We start from the raw sequence: 23,391 nt of genomic DNA on the forward strand, positions 1-23,391 counted from the left end.
CTCATTTTTTTCTTTTTTTTATTTATTAATAAAAGTTAATTTTATTTTACTAGTTTTTATAAAAAAAAAAAACTTTTATTGTATCGATAATTTTTTTATAAATACTCCAATACACTGATAATATTTTTAAAAAATCTTCTCACTTAGAGATTTCATAAACATCACTACTCGGAGTACCTTTGAATCTCATTGTCAGATAAAATTTTCTTTTCTTACATTTTTTATTAATTTATATTATTTTTATTTAATTACAATTATCAAAAACTTTTATTATATTTTATTAATTATGAATTATTATTATAAAACAAACAAATTTATTCTAGTAAATTTAAACAATCTAACATGTAATAATATCAATAATAATAATTAAAATAACAAAAATAATATATATAAACATTTTAAAAAATTTTAAAAAAATTTTTTACTTGAACCGGACCGATCAACGCACTGTTCGATCCAGTAGTTCGAACGGTTCGATCTCAACAATTCAGGGTGATCCGAATCGGTTCAGCTAGACCAGTCAAATGGTGAAAGAGAAACGGGTCATTGGGTTAGGTGTGCGGACCCCGGGTCGGATCATGGGTTGACACGCGGATCCTCATGACTCAAAACAACGTTGTTTTGGGCATTATTGAAACAACGTCATTTTGGTCTTTGGAAATTTCTATAAAAGCCAAAATTTTTTTCTTTCTATCATTTTTTCATTTCTCCTTCTCTCTTTAACTTTCTCTTATTCCCAGAGCCTCTCTCTTTCTAGATCGGTTGGCCAGTCGTTGGTCGCCATGCTGGTCGCTGTTAGTGGTTGTCGACCGATAGTAAAAAAAATTTTAGAAAATACTAAAATGCTTCCCTCAACTCCCTGAACCTAAATCTAGCCTCTGTTTTACCAAAAAGAGACCTAAACAGCCTAGATATGTTCTTGAGCTTTTGGCCAAAACCCACTATTTTTCCTCTTTTTTTTGTATTCTGACTTGCTGTGTGTTGCAACTAACTTTGATTGATTTTTTTCTTTTGTAGATGTTTTCGAAACTGGGTTCCCCGTTCTAGGGGACTGTTTCTGATTTTTTTTTTGTAGATTTTTTTTTACAAAAAGCCCTTTTTTTTATAAAATTTTTTTGGTAATTTTTTTCGATCCTCGCTCCTTCCATTTCCTTGCAGGTAACAAGTTCTATTTATAAAACTTTTTGAGATTCAAATTTCAGATTTTTTAAGATTCGAATCTCATTTTTTTAACCTAAAATCCACGCTGTCACGTTAGACAACGTGTCGGGCCGCTGCCGGTGGTGGCGATCGCTTTAGACTTGGGTGATGGTGCATTTAATGCACTCATACCTTAGTCAAGCTTGAATTGGATAAGGAAGAAGAAGAAGGAAAAAGAAAGAAAAAAAAATAGAAAGAAAATAATAATATAATAATAATAATAATGATAAAAAAAAATAAAAAAAAATGGTGTTTACATCAAACATGACCTAAGATCCTTAAATGAGCTTGTTAAATTGAAACGGTTCAAATTTAACACTACCAAAAAAATGCTTATTATAGACGAAAATTTTCTATCACTAATTACTAACGGATTACCAATAGAATTTTTAAAACACTTTTACCGATGAAATACCAACGGATTTTACCATTTGAATAAAATTTATAGGTAATCCATCACTAAAAGTTTGATGCGAATTGTCACCAAATTTACCGATGAATTTACCAACAGAAAATCAATCATTAATAGTTACCAATAGTTTTATTGACGAAAAAATCCATCACAAAAAAAAAATCAAAAAAAATATTTTTGGGCATTACTGACAGAAATCCAATCGATAAAAATATTTCAAAATTATTTTATTACCAACAAAAATTTTATTGATAAAACCGTCGATAAAATTAAAAATTTTAAAACCCCCACTATCGACCCCCTTACTTTTTCCCTAAATTAACAAATCCCTAATCCCTTTCCCCTTCCCTCTTTCTCCGTTGCCACCTTATCTCCCCATTTTTATCTTACTGTCGCCAACGTCACGACCTTGTCCCCTAGTTAGCTCCAGTCAATTTCTTTTAATGAGTTTATTTTATATTTGTTTTTTGTTGAATTTATTTGTTGAGTTTAGGGTTTAATTTTTTGTTATAAATTTGTTGAAAATTATTTGGGTTTTGGTTACCAATGTGTTGATTTTTTGTTAGTTAATTATTTGTTGAAATTGATTTGGGTTTTGGTTACCTATTTGTTGAGTTTTTATTGGTTTTATGTTTGTTAAAATTTGTTTAGATTTTAGTTATATATTTGTTAAAATTTGTTGCTAATTTATTTTTATTGGATTTTTATTAAGTATTAATGTTGATTATTGTTAGTTTTTGTTCAAATTTATTTTAGTATTGATTTTAGGGGTTTTTTTTTATTTGTTGAGTTATTTATTTTTTATTTATGAAAGTTTTGTTGACATTTGTTGGGTTTTGTTATATATTTATTAACTTTTAGATGTGTAAGATTTAGGGTTGGTTAATTTAGGTTTGGTGTGTATTAATATTTATCTATATTTGTATGGATATTTACTAGTTAATATTTTAATAATTATTATAGAAATTAAAATTATATATATTGATTTGAGGTTATAATTTTTATATTACTAATAACTATCTCATTTTGAAGTAAGTTATATATTATTAAGATTTATATTTGTTTTGAAATAGTTTATATATTTGATAGTTTAGTGAAAGTTTTATATTACTAATTATTGAAATATTGTGATTTTATTATATTGATCAAAATTAATATAAATAAATTAAATTGTTCTATTTTATTATTCTTTTTTATAATATATCCATGAATATATGTTATGAAAGTGGGTTTAAATGGATCTATATTCTATAATGAATATGATTTTTTTATTTATTTTCATCATACTAACTTGCTTAATTTTTTCATTTCAACTACTTTGAAAGTAAAATAAGTTTTGTATATCAAAGTGTCTTGGTCAGAGAAATTCTTCACAAAATTGATGAAATTGCACTAACAAGTTTCATACGTAAAGGTGGCTTAGTTGCTTTTTTTGTTCATAAAAAAAAAAAACTTGTACTATTTTATTTCACGAATTATTTTTATCATCAAATGTCAATAAATTATATAAATTGTAATGTTACAAGTTTCATTGAATGGGTCTAAACAAATACAGTCACTAGAGCTAGAATGAGAACCCACATTTACAAAAATTTTCAATCGCACTCACAGATATTCAAGAGAACGTGGTGACTTTGTTGACTACAAGTCCAAATTTTCAGTGTAAGTAACTTTCAAATGACTAAATAATGATGAAATTGTTGCCTTGCTTCATTGAAATAGATAATATCTTGTGTGTTTTATGATGCAAAGACTTTGTTAATTCGTGAAAACTATTGTGTAATTTACTTTATGCTTTTGGTGGTATTGTGATTGTTCATCAAATATTGCATTTTTTGCATTGTAATGATAATTGTGTATTGTGATTATTGATGAATTATACGTGTGAATATTATATTGCGATAACTATTTATTTGTGAAAGGTTTTTACTTATTATCTATATGATATCACATTTGTGAAATGTGAAAATTATTGCGTATTTTTTTTTTGTGTATTTTGATTGTTAATGAAATATATAATGAAGTAATTGAAAGCAAATACATTGTAAGAAATCTTGTATTGAAGTAAATAGTTTAGTGTATATTAAAATGCAATGAATTTGTAAAATTTAAAAATTATGATTGAAGTTGTGAATTGTTTAAAGTAGTGATATTTTAGTGAACTATACAAATCCTACAGAAATTATTATTGTTTTAAATTTTTAGTAGAAAAATTATGCTGCTACATTATCTCAAAAATACGGTGCAGAATGTTCTAATCATCTGAATTTTGATCTACAAGCATGGACTAAAGCTATTAGAGGGGTTGAAGTTATATGCACTCATGTGTATGACTTTGGATTAGCAAATAGATCTAGGGTTCTCCTTCACTCAACTTAGTCCACTATTACAGTAGGATCATCTAACTCTATTTGTGGTCCATCATCTGAGCCTTCTCAAGCTTGTCAGCCTCAGACAGAAGAATGAATTGATGAGTTGATGATTAAGCTGAGAGCTAAGCCTAGGTCATTCATGGAGCAAATGATGTAGTTGATGAGATTTAGACAGACTTCATTATTACAATATTCTAGACCTAATGATGGCACCGAAGATTTTGGATCAAGAGGTGCAATAGCAGCACAATGACATTTTCTGTCGAATTTGTATAAGGTGTTGGATGGATGGATGGATGCTATGGATTTTTATAAATTGATATTTTATGATGTTTTATGGATGTTATGTATATTTGATGGATGTCTGATAGATGTTGGATGATGTATTTGACGAATGTTACCTAAATTTGATATTTTAATTAATAACAATAGCATATTTAAATAATTACATATGTTTAAATTATAATTTACAGAGTTTACAAATAATTACAAATTTTTTGAATAATTATAAATCTTTTTTATTTAAATTATTGATGAATTTGTACTTTTATCTATGAAATTTTATTATTACCAACATAATTTTTATTGTTACCGATAGAAAAAAAAATTTTGTAACCATTTTCATGGTTATTATCGATGAAATTTTATTATTACTGACGAATTTTTTGACAAAAAAAAAAACTCATTATTGACAGATTTACTAATAGTTTTACTGACAAAAATTTTGTAACTAATTATCAACGAAAATTTTCGTAAGTAAAATCGTCGCTAATAAATCAGTTAGTAATTACCGACGAATTTTAAACATTATTGACATAGTTAGTACCAACAAAATTTTTTTATCGATAATACTTTTAGCTTGTTAATTGATTTATGTTTTTATCGACAAAAAATTTCATCAATAAAATATTATCGACAGATTTTAAGTTTTTATCAACAAAAAATTTTATTGATAAAACTTATTTTTCTAGTAGTGTAACTTGTTGATGGGTCGAGGATATTAATTAGGGTTGATTTCAATTCTGCAGATCTAATTATAGTCTCTAAGAAAAAATTCCAATGATTAAAACTTGAGAGTGTAATTATTTTAAAATCTCGAATTCAAATTCTGAAATAATTAAATAAGATTCATGAATGCAAAATGATTATTTCTTATTGTCCTTGTAAACTTAACTTGAATTCTCTATATAGAAAAGAAAATTTGATTCGGGTTAATAATTTGTTTGAAATTTTATGGGTGAAGTTGTTAATGTGGAGCTCCTTGGCTTCGTAACAGTTACATATGTAATCATTTGATTTTCCCAAGCAAAATAAATTGTAAGAAACTCTTTATAAGTAATATGAATATTGGATAGAGAAATCATTAAGGTTTTGTTAAGAAAATAAATTTTATAAACATGAAATCGAAAAAAAGCTATGGATTTGTTTGCATCATTAAATTGTACTTGCCCTTCCCGTCTTTTTTTGTTTTTTTCCATCTGAAAATAAGATTCTTGAGTATATGGGGCACATATATAATGATTGCATGCAGATAAGATAATTGGCCCAAGCAGTACTCAAAGCACCATGAGCTTAGACTCCCAAGCTCCTAAATCAAATGTAATATTAAGGTTATTTTAAGCATATTCCTAGGACAACGATTTCAAAAAGATCAAGCTCCGGAGACTTGAACAGGTGTTTTTTTTTTTTTTTTTTCCAATGACTTGAACAGGTTTAATTTATACAGAAACGGGGGAAAAAAAGGAGAGGATATGTACAGAAGCCAGCTAACTAGGAAGAGGACAGAAAATATATACCTATATCATAAAAAACAAAAAAATATATAGAATATTCAGGGGCCACAAGATTGTTGATTGGTTAAAACCGAGCCTGCAATAGTGATGGAATGGTGGGAACGGTAGGCACAATTAGAATATATACATAGCTTTTAAAACGGCTGTGGGTACCGAGTACTTCTCAATCGCATTGGTACATTTTTGTAAATGAATTGGGGGAGGAAGACTGGGGTTTTCAACAAACTTTCCTAGGCATGCAAGAAAGTTAGTTCGAGCCTTTGAAGGGACGAAAATTTTTTTAGAGCAAATAAACAGAAGTAAAGAAGGGCAGGTGAAAGTCAAACAATCATCACGATCTTTTTAGGTTGATCTAATTATGTATTCCAATAATTTACTTTTAAATTTATACCAGCTAGCATTAGTGCGTTACTATATATATTCAAGCTGATGGAGGACCAAAAATCAAATTATATATATCATCACTCATGGAAATGCCATTAATAAATCATTCCAAGCAACGGCTCCTTCACATATATGCATAAATGCAGGTTCTTATATATTGACCATATGTATGGACTTGGCCATTTAGAGTACACATTTTGGAGTAAAGGCGTCCTATATGACACATCCCATTCACAGAATCCTGATAGAAAGAATGTAATAGTAATTTTTTTTCCTGTTCTATTGTTAAGTTGGGGAGGGGATTTCTACTTAAATCCTTTTCGCAAGCATGTGGTTTACTGTCATTTACTTTTGGCAAGGGAAAAAAAAGTGCTGCACTGATATGTCTTAGCTGTTTTTAACGTGTAGAAATTAAGAAAAGAACCTGATCAAAACGCCGGGATATTAATACCTTCAAAAGAGATCAAGAAATATTTTGGATTGTATTATTTATATGTGGCTTTTAATTGCAATGGTCGCCTCAATATTCTTGCTTGCATCATCAGACATCAAGGAGGAGCGGAAAATTAATTTGAACAGAAGTTATGTGTTTACACTTGTTCAATGTGGAGAAATAAACGTGGTATAATTATTCTTCCATGTGGAGAAATAGACGTGGTCGCTTTTGCAGATGTGGGCAAAAGCCCATTTATATATATAAATAAATAAATAAATATATATATATATATCCTCTTTTATATTTAAATTTTCAAAAGAAAATTAAAAAAAATTTGTTTTTATCGATTTTTTTTCCCAAAATTCATGGAACAAGAAATTATTATAGTTAGGAAGCGGCTATAAATTATTCCCTGGACAAGGGAGACGTGTGAAGAATCAGTAGAAAGTTGGAAGAGTCAAAAGTCATAACTCAGAATAGATCCATCAGCCAGAGAGAGAGAGAGAGAGAGAGAGAGAGAGAGAGAGAGAGGGTGGTGCAGTGCAAAATGGGGAGGAGCCCTTGTTGTTCTAAGGAAGGCCTAAACAGAGGAGCTTGGACTGCTCATGAAGACAAAGTCCTTACAGAGTATATTAAAGCACATGGTGAAGGCGGATGGAGTGATCTCCCCAACAGAGCAGGTATATATGTTTTTGGGGAGGGGGAGGGAATCAACACTATAATTCAGTTTGTTTTCTCCTCCAAAGTAAGTTAAATTAATGAAAAGTGAAAAGAAATGGGTCAAACGTGGTAATCTTTTTTCTTTGTAACAGGTTTAAAGAGATGTGGGAAAAGTTGTAGACTTCGGTGGTTGAACTATTTGAGACCAGATATTAAAAGACGCAACATATCAGCAGATGAGGAAGAGCTTATCATCAGACTTCACAAGCTCTTGGGAAACAGGTTTCTCTTCTTTCTCTCTTTCATAGACATGTTCTTTATTCTTCTTTTCATAATTTATTTAAAGCAATTTCCATGCAACTCCTTTTGTCTTTCAAAGTTTGATGAAGTCGCAATGTACTGCTTGCTGCTAAAGCTAGCTTTTGATATGTGGTGTTTACAATATTCTTGTGTAGATGGTCTTTGATAGCTGGGAGGCTTCCAGGGCGAACAGACAATGAAATAAAGAATTACTGGAACACCAACTTAGGGAAAAAGGTTCAATGTCACCTTAACTCAGCAGCAGCTTCGAAACAAAACAAATCTAATGGAAGATTTATGAAGAAAAGTGAGGCTGCCCAACTGGCCCCAACTGGTGGAACTTCCTCACAGTCTCACGTGGTCCGAACGAGGGCAATCAGGTGCTCCAAAGTTTTTATAAACCCTCAGTACCCACAAAAAATAGGCCCTTTTGACAGCAACAGAGAGGCTAAGCCTTCAATGGATTGGGACTGTCCAATGAATCAAACATCGGCATCTACACCAGCTAATTATGTGGTATCATCCATAGCTGAAAATGAAGAGAAAGATTTTAATTTGTCCGATTTAATGCTTGACTTCAACATGGGGGAGTTTTGTCTATCAGATCTCCAGAATTCCGGTTTTTGTGATGTGGGTGAGCTCAATTACAGCAATGCTTTGTCAACTTCACCGGACCAGCCTCTCATTTTCTCAGAGGAAATGCTACTAGACTGGACCTCCAGCCACTCCGCTCAACAAAACTCGGGTTCAAATCTCCATTGTCTGGCTCCCTGACAACTTAGAGAAGCGGCTTACACAATAACCGAGTCACGACATCTGACTAAATTATTAGCTATACATCCTAATACTCTAGCTACTACTCTTTGTGGTTTAGCTGGCTGAGGACTGTGGCTTAGACGAATTTCGGATCACGTGGGAATGTTTGTTTGTTTTCAGCCGATCTCACTCGCTAAATTAAATAAATTTTAAAATTAATTTTTTACCAGTGTTGTTGTGCAGTTTAACGAGAGTATATATCATCTATTAGTTAAAGAGAGAGCAGCCAACGGGGGCCACATGGCTCGCAATTTAGTTTTATCTTATTAAAAATATATAAAATATTATGAATATCTTGCAATTTGTTGTAGTTAAACGATTTTAAATTTATATAGTACCTTGCTTGGCTGTTACAAAATATGATTGTTTTATATTTTTAAATAATACTAAACACTATAATTTTTATTTTTAAATTAATAATTATTAATCAAATAAATTAATTTTAAAACATATGTTAGATCCTTACAGCAAAAAAATAAATAAGGGCATTATTATTATTTTAGAATATATAAAATTTCACTCCTAAAAAAAGTGGCAACAAAGACTGTTCTTTTCTTTTAGCTGGAATTATTTGTTCAGAAGTGGCATTTTCTTATAACATCCATGATACTTTTTTACCGTAGAAACACGTACATCAATTATCCCATATTTAATATATAAGATTATGAATAAAATAAAATAAAAATAAATTAAATAATATCATTTTATTTTATATTTGATATTCATAATAATTAAGATAATTTTATTTATTAATTAAAATTATTTTTTAAAATTTAAATAATTTTTAAATATATGAAAAAACATATATGATCAATCTCATATATTAAAAATAATATTATCTATTTAAAAAAAATTAAATTATTTTATATTAAGAGTGTAATTAATTCTCTTTACATTTTATCTCTATCTTTAAATATAAATTAAATATAATATAAAAAAATAATTATCTTATCTTATTTATCATTTTATGTACTAAAAATGACCTAAAGTGTACAAGACCTTTTATAGTAATGTTCAGGAAAACCCTAGCGGGAATTTGCTGTCGAGTTTCGAGTACAAGAAGAAAGCGGCAACATGGGTCTCAAGAAACCTGGAAGAAAATGTGAATGTGCAATATCTAACAGTTTTTTTTATTATTATTTTTATAAGAAACACATGAGAGAGAAGAGAGGGAAATACCTGTTGCACAATACTGTTGATATATTTATAATTAATTCATTAAATGGTTTTGACTCCACTGTTCAAGGAAGGGAGGAATAGTTTCTGCCATGCATGGCATATTGCCTAGTACATAATAACATCAAAAAAATTAATTGTTGAAATCCAAGGGTGAAAGATCAGTGTCACCTAAAGCAAATTTATTTCCAGCTGTCCCAAAATGATAAACAAAACTCAATATCATAATAATGTTACAGCTCGAGACTTAAGTTTCGAATTCACACGATTTCGAGATTAAGACATTCATCATTTTGACGTCTCATATCAGCTTAATCGTCACGATTCATATCCTTGTGAGGTATTGTCTGCTCTGATCTTCATGACCTCACAGTTTTGTCTTACAAAAGACGTCTCACAAGACGAAAGTGTTGTGAATCTTTTTATATTTCAGTGACCCTCCTATTATATTCGATGTGAGATTTAAGACTCTTCTTTAGATTCGTGATAATAACACTCAACTACCTGTGAAAGAAAGTAGGTGACCTTTTATTTGGATGACGTATTTAGCTGTGATTTAAAAACGGATCAGTTAGGTCAACTGGACCGGTTAAATTAAAAATCGAAGACCTATTTTGTTCAATGAAATGTATTGAATAGGCTGTTTGCAGTCAATTCCTCGTTTCAATTGGATTAAACCGGATCAAATCAGTGTTTGGAACCGATTTTAAGCATTAATCGTATTATATAATTATTTTTAAAAAATTGTTAATCATAACATTTGAATTTTTGATATTTTATATTTATAAAACCATACCATTAAACAAACACATTTTTTTAAAGTATTTACAGATTTTTGTATCCTTGTTGATGAATTTTAAAGAATTAATAAAAGAATAATACTACATTCATCACAATTTTCAAGCACAAAAGCAAATTAGACAAGACATAAAATATTTGTAAGAAATAGAATTTTTAATAACAACATAAATCCAAATAAAAAATATTAGATAAAAGATTGAATTATTCAAGTTTATATATCTCGAATAAAGCAAATCAGGAAAAGAATAAAAAACCAAAATACTAAAAAAATTGGGGCTGTAAACAATACTTGGTCGTCTTAACTGGACTGGCACATAATCCGTGTGAACAAAAGCTGCTGATTCTGGATAATTGTATTTTGATTGAAACTCTAAATGATAGAATTGACCACTCGTAAAATTATAAATATTGCGATGTACAATCCGATCATAAGCAGAGTATCAGCATTATAAAAGGAAACAGCCGAAGAATGGCCAATCTCTTTGTTAAATGCTATCAAATTTAAATAGTGTTGTTTCCTCAAATCTTTTCCCCATAATAATTTTTCATTGTCCAAAATTTCACAGAATCAATATTTGCTCTCACATAAATTATTGTCAGTTTCCCTTCTTATTCTGCAAGATTGACAGAATGCCAATGTTGTCTATGGCATAGTGAATCTGGCAGTGAAATCAATTCCCGACTGTGCTTGTCTTCGTAGAATGATAATAAATTATTTTTCTCATCGTTAAGAGTAAGCCAATGCGGCCCACTGTACGCTGATATAGCATGTTGGGAGTTGAAAAATTTTTGGAAGACAACATTAAATCATCTAATTGATTCCAACCCCAAACATCTGAATCAAAAATTTCAGAGTGGAAACGTTTGTAATCATCGAGTTCAGGCGCGGAATCCTTGTACTCACCATCTGAGAGTCACACTATTTTGAACCGCAAAGGGTCTGATCTAAGCACCACCTTGGCTAACTTTCTAGTAAAACATCGAGGATTTGGACTGGGTATAATTTCCCACTGCCGAGTGCTAGGCTTACAAATATAAAGCGGTTTTCTGATTGGCTTATGCAAAGCATCAGACCTTAAGCAACAGTAGCTAGAATCTTCACAGGCCGATCAGGTAGAAAATTATCTAGGCTCAAGTCAGGATCAAGACCTGGATTGTCTATGGACAAAAAGGTTGAATGGTACATATTGTTTTTAGACTTTGAATAAAATATCGGGCTATCGTGTTTGTTCTCTGGCAATGAAGCCGCTTGAAACTTGATTCATAGGTGAGACTGTTGCATTCCCTTGAGAGAAGTCTACACCTCCACAGCGTCTGGAATTCCACTCTCGATAGGATTTCAAATAATACATCAGAGCTAACATTACAGGTCGCCATTGAGAAGAGAAGAGAAAAGCAAAGAAAGAACAGCAACGAACAATCTGGGATCAAAACTCAAGTTAAACACAGCATGTGAACCAATATATTTGGATAGCGGTAAAATTTCTCATATACTCTTATCCAGGCTTATATCCCAATCCCACGCAGCACCCCTGCTGCAGCCAACCGGAATGCTGTTTTATATCAGAATTCCCAAAACTAGAAACAAATTGTAGAACCAAAATTTTGCACTTATCGATTAGACAACTAATTCCCCCCATATGATTTTTGCACTATTGCTAATTTTAGTAAGATCTTGAACAATGTAGTAAGAAAGAATAGCAGTGAATGTTGCTATCCCAGTTTCCAACTTATATAAAAATGTCTTTTCACAGCCCATTTATATAGGCCAGCCATGCATGATGCATCAGGCATGTAGCAGACGGCTTTTGGCTGTCCGGTTATTATAACTAAATTAAGCGAGAAATTAGTACAGTAGCTAACTTAAAAACAATTGCATGTAATTCCTTTTTTCTTTTTCATACATAGAAGGATCGACCCACCCCCTCAGATGAAATCAAATGACTGGGCCATCTTCTTGTTAGGCCTTGTGTACTAGACTGTGCCAAAAGATTCGAGTCTTACAATGAGATGCGAATAAAAACAATTCAATCTTGTAAGAGACACATGACTTGTTTGGCTATTATATGCTTTTGGGAGAACTGATTGATCTCCTAGCTCACTCATGGTTGCATCATTCTTAGATTTCATGTACCAACTATTTTTCCACACATATTCTATTGTCCATAGGCAAAGAAATGAGGCAGACAAAAAAGAAGTGAGAGAGAAGGAGAGGTTTCCTACCAAGACTTCAATCACTTTGACCACCACCCTTGTTCGCTATCTAGTGATTGAACGTTTGCTTTGTCTTCATTCTCTTTGGCCAGATATTTTATTCAACAGTTGCTCCACGACTACATAACAACGACAGCTTTTAGATTAACAACCATTTTTTTTTTGTTATGCCCATGTACATGATTCTCTTGATGATTATCTCTACATATAATACTCACTTCCTTTGTAAATCCTTTGCCATATCTGAAAAAACCCTCTTTTTTTCAATATGAGAGAGGAAGACACTCCAGGCCCTTCTCCTCCCCTTTCGCCAAAGTCAAATTTGCCTATTCTTTATCAGGGCCTGGTCGTTGTGGGAACAGTTGCTATCGTGCTGGCTATATGCAACCTTATCATTATCCGTTGGTGCACGCAGCGCCAGGATGACTCCAGGCAGAGACCTGCCAGGCTTGCACAAATCACAGCCAGCCAGCGTTTTGAAAAGCAAAGCAGGAACTTGCTGTCAAGTTTCAAATACAAGAAGGAAAGCAGCAACATGGGGTCTCAAGACCCTGGTGGAGAATACGAATGTGCAGTTTGCTTATCAGTTTTCGAAGATGGCGAGGAGGTGAGGCAGCTACCAAGGTGCAACCATTCTTTCCATGCCCCTTGTATAGATAAGTGGTTGTATTCTCATTTTGATTGCCCGCTTTGCCGTGCCTCTGTGGATCCTTCTCGTTGTGTCATCGACACACAGTGGTGAATTCACCGGGAAACTCCAGAGAAAGTTTGCTCAGTACAGGCAGCGCAGCTTGAGTTCTCCATTTTTGTTTGATGTTTTTTCTCTTTGCTTTCTCTCTCTGTTGATTGATTAGGTTGGGGAAGTCTAAAACCCTGTATGTTCCTGTCCTGGTGTTTGTGGGCCTAAGATGAGATGCGCCACAATGTTGCAATGACGAATTTAAGACAGCCAGTTGCCCACGGATACACTAAACACGCTTTTGGTGCTCCAAATGGGCCAGGGATTAATGCTGGCCAGCCATGTCGCTTCCATATGTATATAGAAGCCAAGTTTTGCCATGCAGCATATTCAATACACCCTTTTTCCCTGTAACAACTAACAACTAGCGTTAAACAAAAAAAAAAAAAAAACTATCAATTACTGGCGGATAATGCAGTTTTCTTAGAAGTGAATCACCGCTGACAATGACACGAATAAAGATCCCATTGAAAAATAAAGAAATTTCAGCCATCTATCTACATTTTTGTGCCCGCTATGGCAGGTGCTACACACTGCAATGCAAGTTATGCAAGACCAAAGCTCGGAATTGCAGCTTCCGTTCAAGCGGTCAAGCCAAAATCTGAAGTAAGCGATACAAAAGCAAACTAAAGAATGCCAGACTAGTTGACCAGCACGAGAAACTTCTCTTACAGAACCCACTGATCTAGCTCCTCGGGTAAAACAAACTCAACGCTTCTTACCATCGACAATGCATTTAACTTTAAAAAACCAAACAGTAACATGTGTTCCCGACAACCATAATCTTGGCAATGTATCTTGCAATTCCAGAGCTCATTCGGTGAGTTTTTCAGCAGCAACAATCTTCATACTTTTAAGATTGCCCATCCAACACAAATGAGGCAATGGACATGAGCATAGATGTACACAGAAGGTAACAAGTCCAAAAATTGTGCCACAAATTGCAAAGCTGACTCCAAATAGAGTAAATACAAAACCTATTTACAGCCAAAGCATGTATAAATTTACAAAAAGTAATTTATTATAATTTCCATGTATTTCCAAATCCTGAATCAATAAATTCTGGCAAAGTTTTCCCGAATGTTACAATCCAAATGCACTTTCACCTTCCAACATAGAGGTGATATCTACGTTATACAACACTAATTGGGCATACTTACTACATCCTTCTCAAATTGTCTAACCTTGCCTGTAATTCACTATCTATCCCACTGTCATCATTCCCAGTTGCTTCTGCCTGCGCAACCCTACCCTTTGTGGCTGGTGCTGCAACAGCAGCTGATGGTGCATTTACAAGCTGTGAATCAGATCAAAATAAGCAGAGTTAGTACGTCTTAACAACTTAATTTGGGAAAGAAAGGAAGCCTATTCAAGCTATGAGCACTATGTTGAATAGAAATGATGAAAATAGTACTTCTTGATTGATGTCAATTCCAATCTCGTCAAGAACTTGGTTCACAAGTTCTTCTGTTTCCTCCTCTTCCTCATCCCCTTCCAAAGCATCATCTATTGCATCACCCATCACCTCAGTCACCATCTCCATCTTCTCATTCTGTCTCTCAAATTCTTGCATAATTCTCTGCAAGGATGGCAAGTTCATCTGCCTGTTCATCTGACCCATTGCCTTTGTCACACCTTTCATTGCCTCTCCCATTGCTTGTGTTGATTTCAATGTCTGGAAGTTGTACAGAAAATTATCAAGCTTTAAACTGTACCATATATAGGCAATAGCATCAAAGGTTGCAAACAACTTATAGAATTTACAAGGCTTCAATCTTGAAATGTACTTCAAGTAGCCTAAGGCATTTTAGAAGTCAGCTTGATCATTACAATTTGTTTATCCCCTGCCAGAGACAACCAGCAGACAAAGTGTCTCTCCTCATCGCATCAGGTGACTGCTAAATTTAAGTATTTATCCCCCAACCCTTAACAACATCTTCAGATGAGAATAGAGCTAGATTGATCTTTCAACTTATCTTCTTTTGTCATTTGGCAAACAAAATAAAGTCATATTTATTCCTATGCAAGAAGCAGAACATATTTCAAAACTTTCCAAAATAGCACCTAAATAGTTATGCCTACCGACTTCCATCTACTTACCAAGCAGGACAGAGACCATAATTTTCCATGTAAAACACTTTGATGAAAAATAATTGCACACTTCAAGCTATTGACACAGATAAAATGGATAGATAACAATACATACTTGAATTCGAAGAGATACACCCTGGAGCTGTGATTTAAGCTTATAAAACTTTTCAATCTGATGTCGTGTTCGGATAAGGTCTTTTGCCATCACCTTTACAGCTCCCTGAAATAAGATTCCATCAATCAAAACATGTTGAGGTAGTAGGCCAGGTGGACATGAAAGCCCATTCATGTTTAATGCACGTAGATCATGTAGATCATGTATAATAACTTTTATAAGTCTAGTAGTTATAAAAAACCTAGTTACCCCAAGAGAGATGGAAAACACAATCTTGATGCACAATGAGAAAAGCAATGACTACATCACTCCACTAAAAGAAAAAACATAGATATACACAAAACTCAAGCTGCCAAAATGCCAAAATTACAAACTGTGACACATATAATAGATGCATTTTCTTTACAAAAAAAAAAGGGAAGAAGAAAAAAGCACATCAACTTTTTAAAGAAATTGCATGATGTCTATCAGTGAAAGTGATTGAAATCAATCACAAATAAATCAAACTAATCCTTCCAAACATGCCATACACACATAAAACAGAGTCATCAAGCACTGAATCACATCATGTTACATTTAAATCACCAACAAAGCAACTTCATGTATACCAAAAAAGAAAAATATTTTTTGCTCATGATTGCCTAAAAGAACATAAACTTTTCAAGCTGATCATCACTTTATCCAATGCATACCACTTTTAAGAGGAATTTAACAACACATACATAAAAGATAAGCAAGAAAAACACTATTGATTTAGAAAAAAGTATTCACCATCTGGCCTTGCTTTGCACTTTTCTTTATCTCTGTAATCAGTTTCTTCTCTTGGGTCTGTAGAACTTGCCTCTCCCTCTCTATCTCTCTAATGGATTTGTCCAGCATCCTCTTATTTTCCCGCAGAAGCTCTGAAACCAAAACCCATCAATACTCTCATATATCACTACCCAACATCTCAATAAAAAATGAATAACACCATCCAAATTGATGGCCTAAATACCTCCCAAAACCCATCAACAAAAGATAAAATCAACACCATTTAATTCACCCCATACAATGCACAACCCAGCTATTCAGTTAGCTTGCATCTTTCATAAGAATACAACGTGAAATTTAGACACGATGGCGATAAACAGTTCCGTTCAATAAATTCTAAAACTCTATCGATACAAATATGAACAAGCAACCATGCAATGATCGATTTTACTATCCAAAATTAAAACAAATAAAAAAATAAATACCACATAGCATAATTCACAAACATTTCTAAAATTTACAGAACTTTGAGCATTCGATGTTGAAATTCTTAGTTCTAATAAAAAAATTTATTCGATTTCCAAAAATAATTATCAGCAAAATACAATCAACTATTATTTTAATCACTTAATTACCCAATTACTAAGACCCTCTATCAGGAACCACTTTATCAAACTCAATACGGAACGATCAAAACAAAAAATCGCACCAATTTTAATTATTTAAAAAAAATTGATACCTGCGGGAGTTTTTCGCTGGCCAAAGAGGAAACTCATGTTCGATCAGTGTTAGGAAAACAGTCAGAGAATGAATTGAAGGAGGCTGAGACGATCCGATCTGATACAAAACGTTATTGTCTCTGTGTTTTTATGGTTGGATTTGGGAAGAGATGGCTTCTTGGAGGTAGTTAGATCGCTCCGCCGCGTAGACAACTTTCCTTTGTTTAACTCTTTACGTGGTGTAGAGATTGAGGAACACGAATCGGAATAATCAATTCCAATTCACACGTGGCGCTATCTATAATGGTAGGGTCCATATTTATGACTCGGCTACAGTTTGTCAACTAAACCAAACCGAGAAATAGATAAGGGATAGTTAGATTCAGAAAAAATAAAATTCGTAAACCAAAGGTTTCCGAGTTTTTCAGCCCATGCCTTGGAGCTTAATGGTGCAGTCGAGTCGGTTTGTTTAACTGAATTAAGATATTGTTTGGCAAACATCAGTGCAGCTCTTTCTCTTTTTTTCTTTTCATTTTTACCTTTCAAACTACAAATAACGATGAAAATGTCTGTCACTTAAATTTTATATTTTATTTAAAATTTTTGAATAAAATTTAATATAATAAACTAATTAATAATTAAATAGTTAATTATTATTTATGTATTTATTCAAGTTCTAATTGTTTATTTATTTTGATCAAAATTTTATTTGGCTATTTTTTTTTATTAAAAAACTAAATAATAATAAATCTGAAATTTTTAATAATTAATTAATTTCATAAATGCCAATGTACTAAAATTTCAATTATATATAAATTTTAATCTCATTATTATTTGATATAAAATCATTTTAATAATTTTTAATTATTTATTAATTTCAAAAATATCAAATATATATCATAAATTTTATTTTATATAAGTTTTAATTTAATATTTTTAATAATAATTTTTCTTTTCGCTCTATTCACCTTATTATTGTCATTGCATTTTTAATATCAAATATATTCAAACATATATTTCATCGTTAATTTCAATTACTTCATTATGATAACTAATATCTTTTTCATCACTTTTAATCTCGTCAAAATCAATTTTGCTTCTTATTCAAATAGACCTTTTAATTAAAAAATAGATTTATATTGGTCGTAAGATAATTTGTGGATTTATATTTATCTATTTTGAATTAAAAACGTCTAAAACATGAAAATAATTAATTATAACTTGATAATATGTCAAAAATAAAATATATTTTTTCATTTTTATTAAATTTATAATTTTATTAAAATTTGAAATCATGTCAATTATATATTTTTATATCATTTCAATATATCTTATTTAAAATTATAGTTAATAGCAACGTAGTCCTTAAACTTTGACCTAAATTTTATTTTAATCCTTAAACTTTAAAAAATTCTAATTAGATCCTTATTTGTCTAAAATTATCTTATTTTGATTCTTTTGTTTACAAAACCGTCCAAATTAATGATAAATGGTAGTTGATATTATGTGATAATATCAATTAACATCTCACATGACAAATGAAGAATTAAAGTAATATTCTCTCAAAGTTTAGGAATCAAAGATAAAACTACTTCAAAATTTTATATATTTCATTTATATTTATAAAAATATTAAATTTAAAATTGTAATTTTATATTTTGTTTTGTAATATTTTATTTTTAATAGAAAATAGTTTTTTAAAAATTTAAATTAAGTTAAAAATTCAAATTCTTTAAAAAAATGAAAAATTATTTTCGATTAAAAAAATTATTTTACTCATAAATAATAATAAAAATAATATTTTCTATCCATCAAATATATTATAAAATATTAAATATCTTTTTATTTTCCTTTTTCAAATATATTTTATAAAAAATAAATAAAAGGAAAATATCAATTTTCAAATATATTTTATAAAATATTATAATTTAAATATTTTTTAATTTTTATTATGATATGGTTTATCGATTAAATAATATTTTAATAGAAAATATATTTTCAAAAAATTAAAGTTAAGTTGAAAATTTTAAAATAATTTTGTTAAAATTACATATCATTTTAAAAAATTCAATAAAAATTTTTATATCTGTTTAATAAATTAAATAAAAACTCTATATCATTTTAAAATATTATGTAGAGATTTCCAAATCATTTTCAAAAATAGATTTTATTAATCTATTCAAAAATATAAAAATTTTATATTCATATAAAACAAAATATAATTTAAAATTTTTTTTATTTTTTCTTTTTAAAATAGCATTTTTTTATAAAATATATTTAAAAAGGAAAAATAAAAGATATTTAATATTTTAAAAAATAAAATTTTTGGATAGAAATAATATGTTTTATTATGACTTATAAGTAAAATAATATTTTTAATTTTTTTTTGTTTTAAAATATATTAATTTTTTAAAAAGAATTTAAAATTTTTAACTTAATTTTAAGTTTTGAATATCTATTTTGTATTTAGCACAAAAATCTATTTAATAAGTTATATTATAACAAAAAAATGCAAATATAATTTTAAATTTAATATTTTTGTAAGATGTGAATGAAATATATAAATTTTGAAACAATTTCGCCTTTGATTTTTAAATTCTAAGAGAATTATATTTTGATCCTTCATCTATTATTGAAATGTTAGATGGTCTCATCTCGTGATTTAGTTGATATTTACTATCAATTTAGACTATTTTATAAATGAAATGATCAAAATAAAATAATTTTGAGTAATTAAATATCTTTTTAAAATTTTTTAAAATTTAAATCAAAATTTATTGATTACTGATATTATTAACTTTTAAAATTATCATGTCCGTTGGCACTATATGAATTGTAAGTTTGTGCACGGTAGGCTTACCATTCAATTTCATAATGGATCATCAAACTTTGTTGTGTGATGAAACATTTAGACCACCTCACATACCTACATGGAAGCATTATGGTATATCATAAATTTAATTAATGTAAGGTGCTGGTTGATGAAAGCAAAGAAACCTAATTCAGCAAGCTAAAACAAAAGACAATGTTGCTGATTTAATAGCAATATTTTCACTTTGAGAACTGAGTCTTTTGGACCGCAAATAAGCCCAAACCAAGACTGAACCAAACAGTCCGAACACCAAGAGCGTGAATTTCAACAAACTACGAGCGAGTGGAGGATTTAGCAGATGCATTAAACAATGTGTCAATACTTTTTTTCTGACAGCGGAATTGAGGCTAAAAAAGATTATTATACCCACGCGGGGAAAACGCTCTCTTTTACGTACCTTTACCGCATTTAAAATCAAAAGTTGCTGTAAATTTTTAACATCTTCTGAACTAAGCACACGTGCGCTTGATAAACATGCTTTTGTACAGAGAAGGGCAGGCGGTCACGTGCGGCTCTGTCATCTCACTCTCATTTTATTGTACTTCACGCGCTCCTCGGTGGCTTGCCATGCCAGCTACTGGCAGCAGAGGACGTGCCTTGAACTCAGACACAACAGAAACAAAGGCCCCATTTTGAAATTATTGTTAGCTTAAACACACAGTACTTTTGCAAATTAGCTACAGTTATCGAGAAACTGAATGGATTTTACTAACTGATTCACCTAATAAGTAAAAAAAATGTGATTTACTGTTTTAATTTCCTCTTGTTCACTCAATTTCTTTACAAATTTCTGTCTCCACCCAAAAAAATTCAACCATTTTTCATCCAAATTGGCTGTAAGTTGTAATAGAGGGCATACCTTTCTCCAAAATACTGATTCATTGATACAAAACAAAGGTTGCATACACTTATAAATTAGTGTTTGGGCATCGTTATAGACTGACATTGTCTTTTGTGGGCTATGGCCATGATCTCGCGATAATAGCCTTGCATATTGTGCATTGTAACCAGAAGTTGGTGACGCCAGTGACCAAACATGCATGGTTCTATTAAGACAAGAGAAGAGGCCTGGCTCTGGAGGAGGATAAAACCAGCTACTATAGCTGGGAAGTGGTCCTTGGCTTAAATAATACTGCTAACGTATTGGTAAGGACATTGTTCCACATGCATTTGTTACAATATTTTGGAAACTTGCAAGGTTATGTACCACAGATTTGTGTTTGGTTTTTGAGAAACATGCTCCACTTCTACTTACTGGCAAATTACGTGTATTATCGATTGCTTTCTTGCTCTAATTTTAAGCCTTCTTGTCTTTTTCATTTTTTAGTGGGGGGGGGGGGGGGGAGCCTTAATTTTTATTGGTTAATTATTGTTTTTTCTAAGAAATTTTATAAGCATCAGAGTCCGGACATTTCTTTTCTGCCATAAACATAAGAAGCTTTGATGCTTCTACCATTCCCCGAAGTCTGAACGGTAAACAGGAACAGTATGTTGCTGGCCAATAAGAACTGCCCTGGAAAGGATTACTGCTGCCTTGAAGTTGTTTCAATTATATGAAACAAACAAAAAAATAAGTCATCAAATGAAGGGTTTTTTTTTTTTTCAAATGTGAATCTGAATGTGTTTTAACTTTAAATGCTAACGCGGCTAAATGGGGAAGGGAGCATTATTTTGTGAACAAAATTGTTACAGAACAATAGCTAAGTTGTTGAAGATCATGACATGCCGCAAGTGAGAGGGAGAAAGAGAGAGCTGTGACATGTTGAAAGGGATCATGTTGATTCTCTTATCTTTATTTCAAAGTCCTGTTTGAACGCATCTCAATCCAATAAAGTTGAAGATGACATGTGTTACTCTTAATAAATGTTCCCACCATTCTCAAGTGGAAAGAGAGTTTATACTTTATGGATTTTCTCCATTTTTTCCTTCTCTTCTTTGAATGGGGTATTTCATCTCTTCTTTTAGTACGAGAGTAATTGATCGAGGTAATCAAGTCAACTATGGTGGCCAGTCTCTGCTGTCCCATTTCATCCCAAAGAAAACATGGTTGCTCACAAACTTTATAATTTTTTTTCCTCTAGTGCAAAAGTTGGTTTGGATTTTTTGCTATCATGTCTGATCCTGTTGTATTTTGACTTCTGAGATTCCTTATGTGTGACCCTACTTGTCTGCAAAGAATTACCATTGTTCATCCATTTAATTTTGTATTGGACATCTTGATCATCAGATTGGAATTTTCTTCTGATTGAAGTTTGATCGGCCCATAATTGAGTTCCATACCAGTAGAAGTCCACACACCAGATAATGTATCAACTATATTAATCATTTGGTTTTCCAAAATTGGGAAAATTAATTCACCCTGGAAAAGCCTTTTTTTGACATCAATTTGTAAGAAATGAATCTATTTGTCAGGGAGATAAATGAGTACAGAATCTGGCTGACGCTAGGGTAAAACTACAGGTACTAGTTGATGTCTTTAATAATATTCAAAGCTGGTGGTCCTATCCCACCAAATCAAGAAATGATATCCCCACAAACAGCTCTAATAGAAAGAAATCCTTGAGATTCCTTTCTGTATATGATAGTACAAGTACAATTTCAGACAGACAGAATTTATGGAACTCGATAGTTGGCGATGGCAAGGATCAACTGTCCCTTTGTCTACTCTTTTGGAATTCAAAGTCCATATTCAATGTTATAGCCGACGATATTCTCAACCAGAGAAACAGGAGCTGTCAAAGAAATCTAAGTATGGATGCAATAGTCCGTTCAAGGCAATGGGAATTTGCAGTGACGAGAGAAAACTGTGTTACATTCAAAGGTGCAGAAACAAGCAAAATTTTTTGGGTTAAATCCATATTTGGCCCCTAAACTTTCAAATTTTAGTCACTTTGATACCTAAAAAATTTTTTTATCATATTGATACTTGAATTTTAATTCTATAAGTTAGTTTATCTCAAAATTTAACTTCGTTAAAAAAAAAAAACTAATGTATTGTAAATGACCATTTAAATAATGCTGGCTGTCAATAAAATTTCACGTTTTCAATTTGATTTTTTTTAGGGATATTATATATTAATTACATCAAATATCAACCTAAAATAAAAAAAAAAATTTAACACTTTTATTTTTTAATTGAAATAAAAAAATTCAAGAAATTAGCTTCTCTAAAAGTTTAAAAAGAAGAAGAAGAAAAAATAGTTGATAAAAACAAAGAGGGATTATAGTATGGGTTTGAAATCATGTGATTTTTTTGGGTATATTAGCGAAGCTGCTACAATTCTTTTGTTTTTTTTTTTTTTATCCTCTTTAAATGATAGAGAGTAAATTTATCTCGAGTTCAAAATTAATAAATCATTCAAGAAATACAAACGTCACATAACTCAACGTAATATAAATAATATTAAAATATAATATTCAACCGATAAAAAATCATAAAAAATCAATATCAAACAAAACACAAATACATGTTAAGTTATATGGACAAACTTGAAATCTACAACCAAATGTCCCACCTTTTGAATCAATTTCTCACTTTATG

The 23,391-nt window shown here is 31.1% G+C and overlaps 4 protein-coding genes across 4 annotated transcripts; 2 read left to right on the forward strand and 2 right to left on the reverse strand.

The window, feature by feature from the left end:
- Positions 1 to 7,043: 7,043 nt before the first annotated feature.
- Positions 7,044 to 8,465, forward strand: LOC111304173 (transcription factor MYB1-like). Its single transcript, XM_022900693.2, has 3 exons — positions 7,044 to 7,277; positions 7,410 to 7,539; positions 7,713 to 8,465. The coding sequence occupies exons 1-3, from the start codon at positions 7,145 to 7,147 to the stop codon at positions 8,329 to 8,331; spliced, it is 882 nt and encodes a 293-aa protein (XP_022756428.2). The 5' UTR covers positions 7,044 to 7,144; the 3' UTR covers positions 8,332 to 8,465.
- Positions 8,466 to 10,895: 2,430 nt separating this feature from the next.
- Positions 10,896 to 11,770, reverse strand: LOC111302571 (uncharacterized). Its single transcript, XM_089742434.1, has 2 exons — positions 11,517 to 11,770; positions 10,896 to 11,263 (listed from the first exon to the last, which is right to left on the reverse strand). The coding sequence occupies exons 1-2, from the start codon at positions 11,725 to 11,727 to the stop codon at positions 11,022 to 11,024; spliced, it is 453 nt and encodes a 150-aa protein (XP_089598560.1). The 5' UTR covers positions 11,728 to 11,770; the 3' UTR covers positions 10,896 to 11,021.
- Positions 11,771 to 12,255: 485 nt separating this feature from the next.
- On the forward strand, positions 12,256 to 13,793 carry LOC111303067 (RING-H2 finger protein ATL64-like). The gene has a single exon (XM_022899072.2). The coding sequence runs from the start codon at positions 12,833 to 12,835 to the stop codon at positions 13,304 to 13,306; it is 474 nt and encodes a 157-aa protein (XP_022754807.2). The 5' UTR covers positions 12,256 to 12,832; the 3' UTR covers positions 13,307 to 13,793.
- Positions 13,794 to 14,298: 505 nt separating this feature from the next.
- Positions 14,299 to 17,216, reverse strand: LOC111303066 (vacuolar protein sorting-associated protein 2 homolog 1-like). Its single transcript, XM_089742069.1, has 5 exons — positions 16,999 to 17,216; positions 16,281 to 16,411; positions 15,510 to 15,614; positions 14,718 to 14,978; positions 14,299 to 14,600 (listed from the first exon to the last, which is right to left on the reverse strand). The coding sequence occupies exons 1-5, from the start codon at positions 17,033 to 17,035 to the stop codon at positions 14,463 to 14,465; spliced, it is 672 nt and encodes a 223-aa protein (XP_089598195.1). The 5' UTR covers positions 17,036 to 17,216; the 3' UTR covers positions 14,299 to 14,462.
- Positions 17,217 to 23,391: the final 6,175 nt, after the last annotated feature.

Source organism: Durio zibethinus, chromosome 13 (genome assembly GCF_047325235.1).
Source record: "Durio zibethinus cultivar Kanyao isolate XHJ-2024 chromosome 13, ASM4732523v1, whole genome shotgun sequence".
Taxonomy (NCBI): Eukaryota; Viridiplantae; Streptophyta; class Magnoliopsida; order Malvales; family Malvaceae; genus Durio; species Durio zibethinus.

Coding starts and splice junctions, on each gene's coding strand:
- LOC111304173 (XM_022900693.2), top strand. CDS start 7,145: ATGGGGAGGAGCCCTTGTTGTTCTAAGGAAGGCCTAAACAGAGGAGCT. Junction 7,278..7,409: donor TGATCTCCCCAACAGAGCAG/GTATATATGTTT, acceptor TCTTTGTAACAG/GTTTAAAGAGATGTGGGAAA. Junction 7,540..7,712: donor CACAAGCTCTTGGGAAACAG/GTTTCTCTTCTT, acceptor ATTCTTGTGTAG/ATGGTCTTTGATAGCTGGGA.
- LOC111302571 (XM_089742434.1), bottom strand. CDS start 11,727: ATGGCGACCTGTAATGTTAGCTCTGATGTATTATTTGAAATCCTATCG. Junction 11,264..11,516: donor ATGTACCATTCAACCTTTTT/GTCCATAGACAA, acceptor AAATAGTGTGAC/TCTCAGATGGTGAGTACAAG.
- LOC111303066 (XM_089742069.1), bottom strand. CDS start 17,035: ATGAGTTTCCTCTTTGGCCAGCGAAAAACTCCCGCAG. Junction 14,979..15,509: donor GTGTATCTCTTCGAATTCAA/GTATGTATTGTT, acceptor TACAACTTCCAG/ACATTGAAATCAACACAAGC. Junction 14,601..14,717: donor GAATTGACATCAATCAAGAA/GTACTATTTTCA, acceptor TCTGATTCACAG/CTTGTAAATGCACCATCAGC.
- LOC111303067 (XM_022899072.2), top strand. CDS start 12,833: ATGAGAGAGGAAGACACTCCAGGCCCTTCTCCTCCCCTTTCGCCAAAG.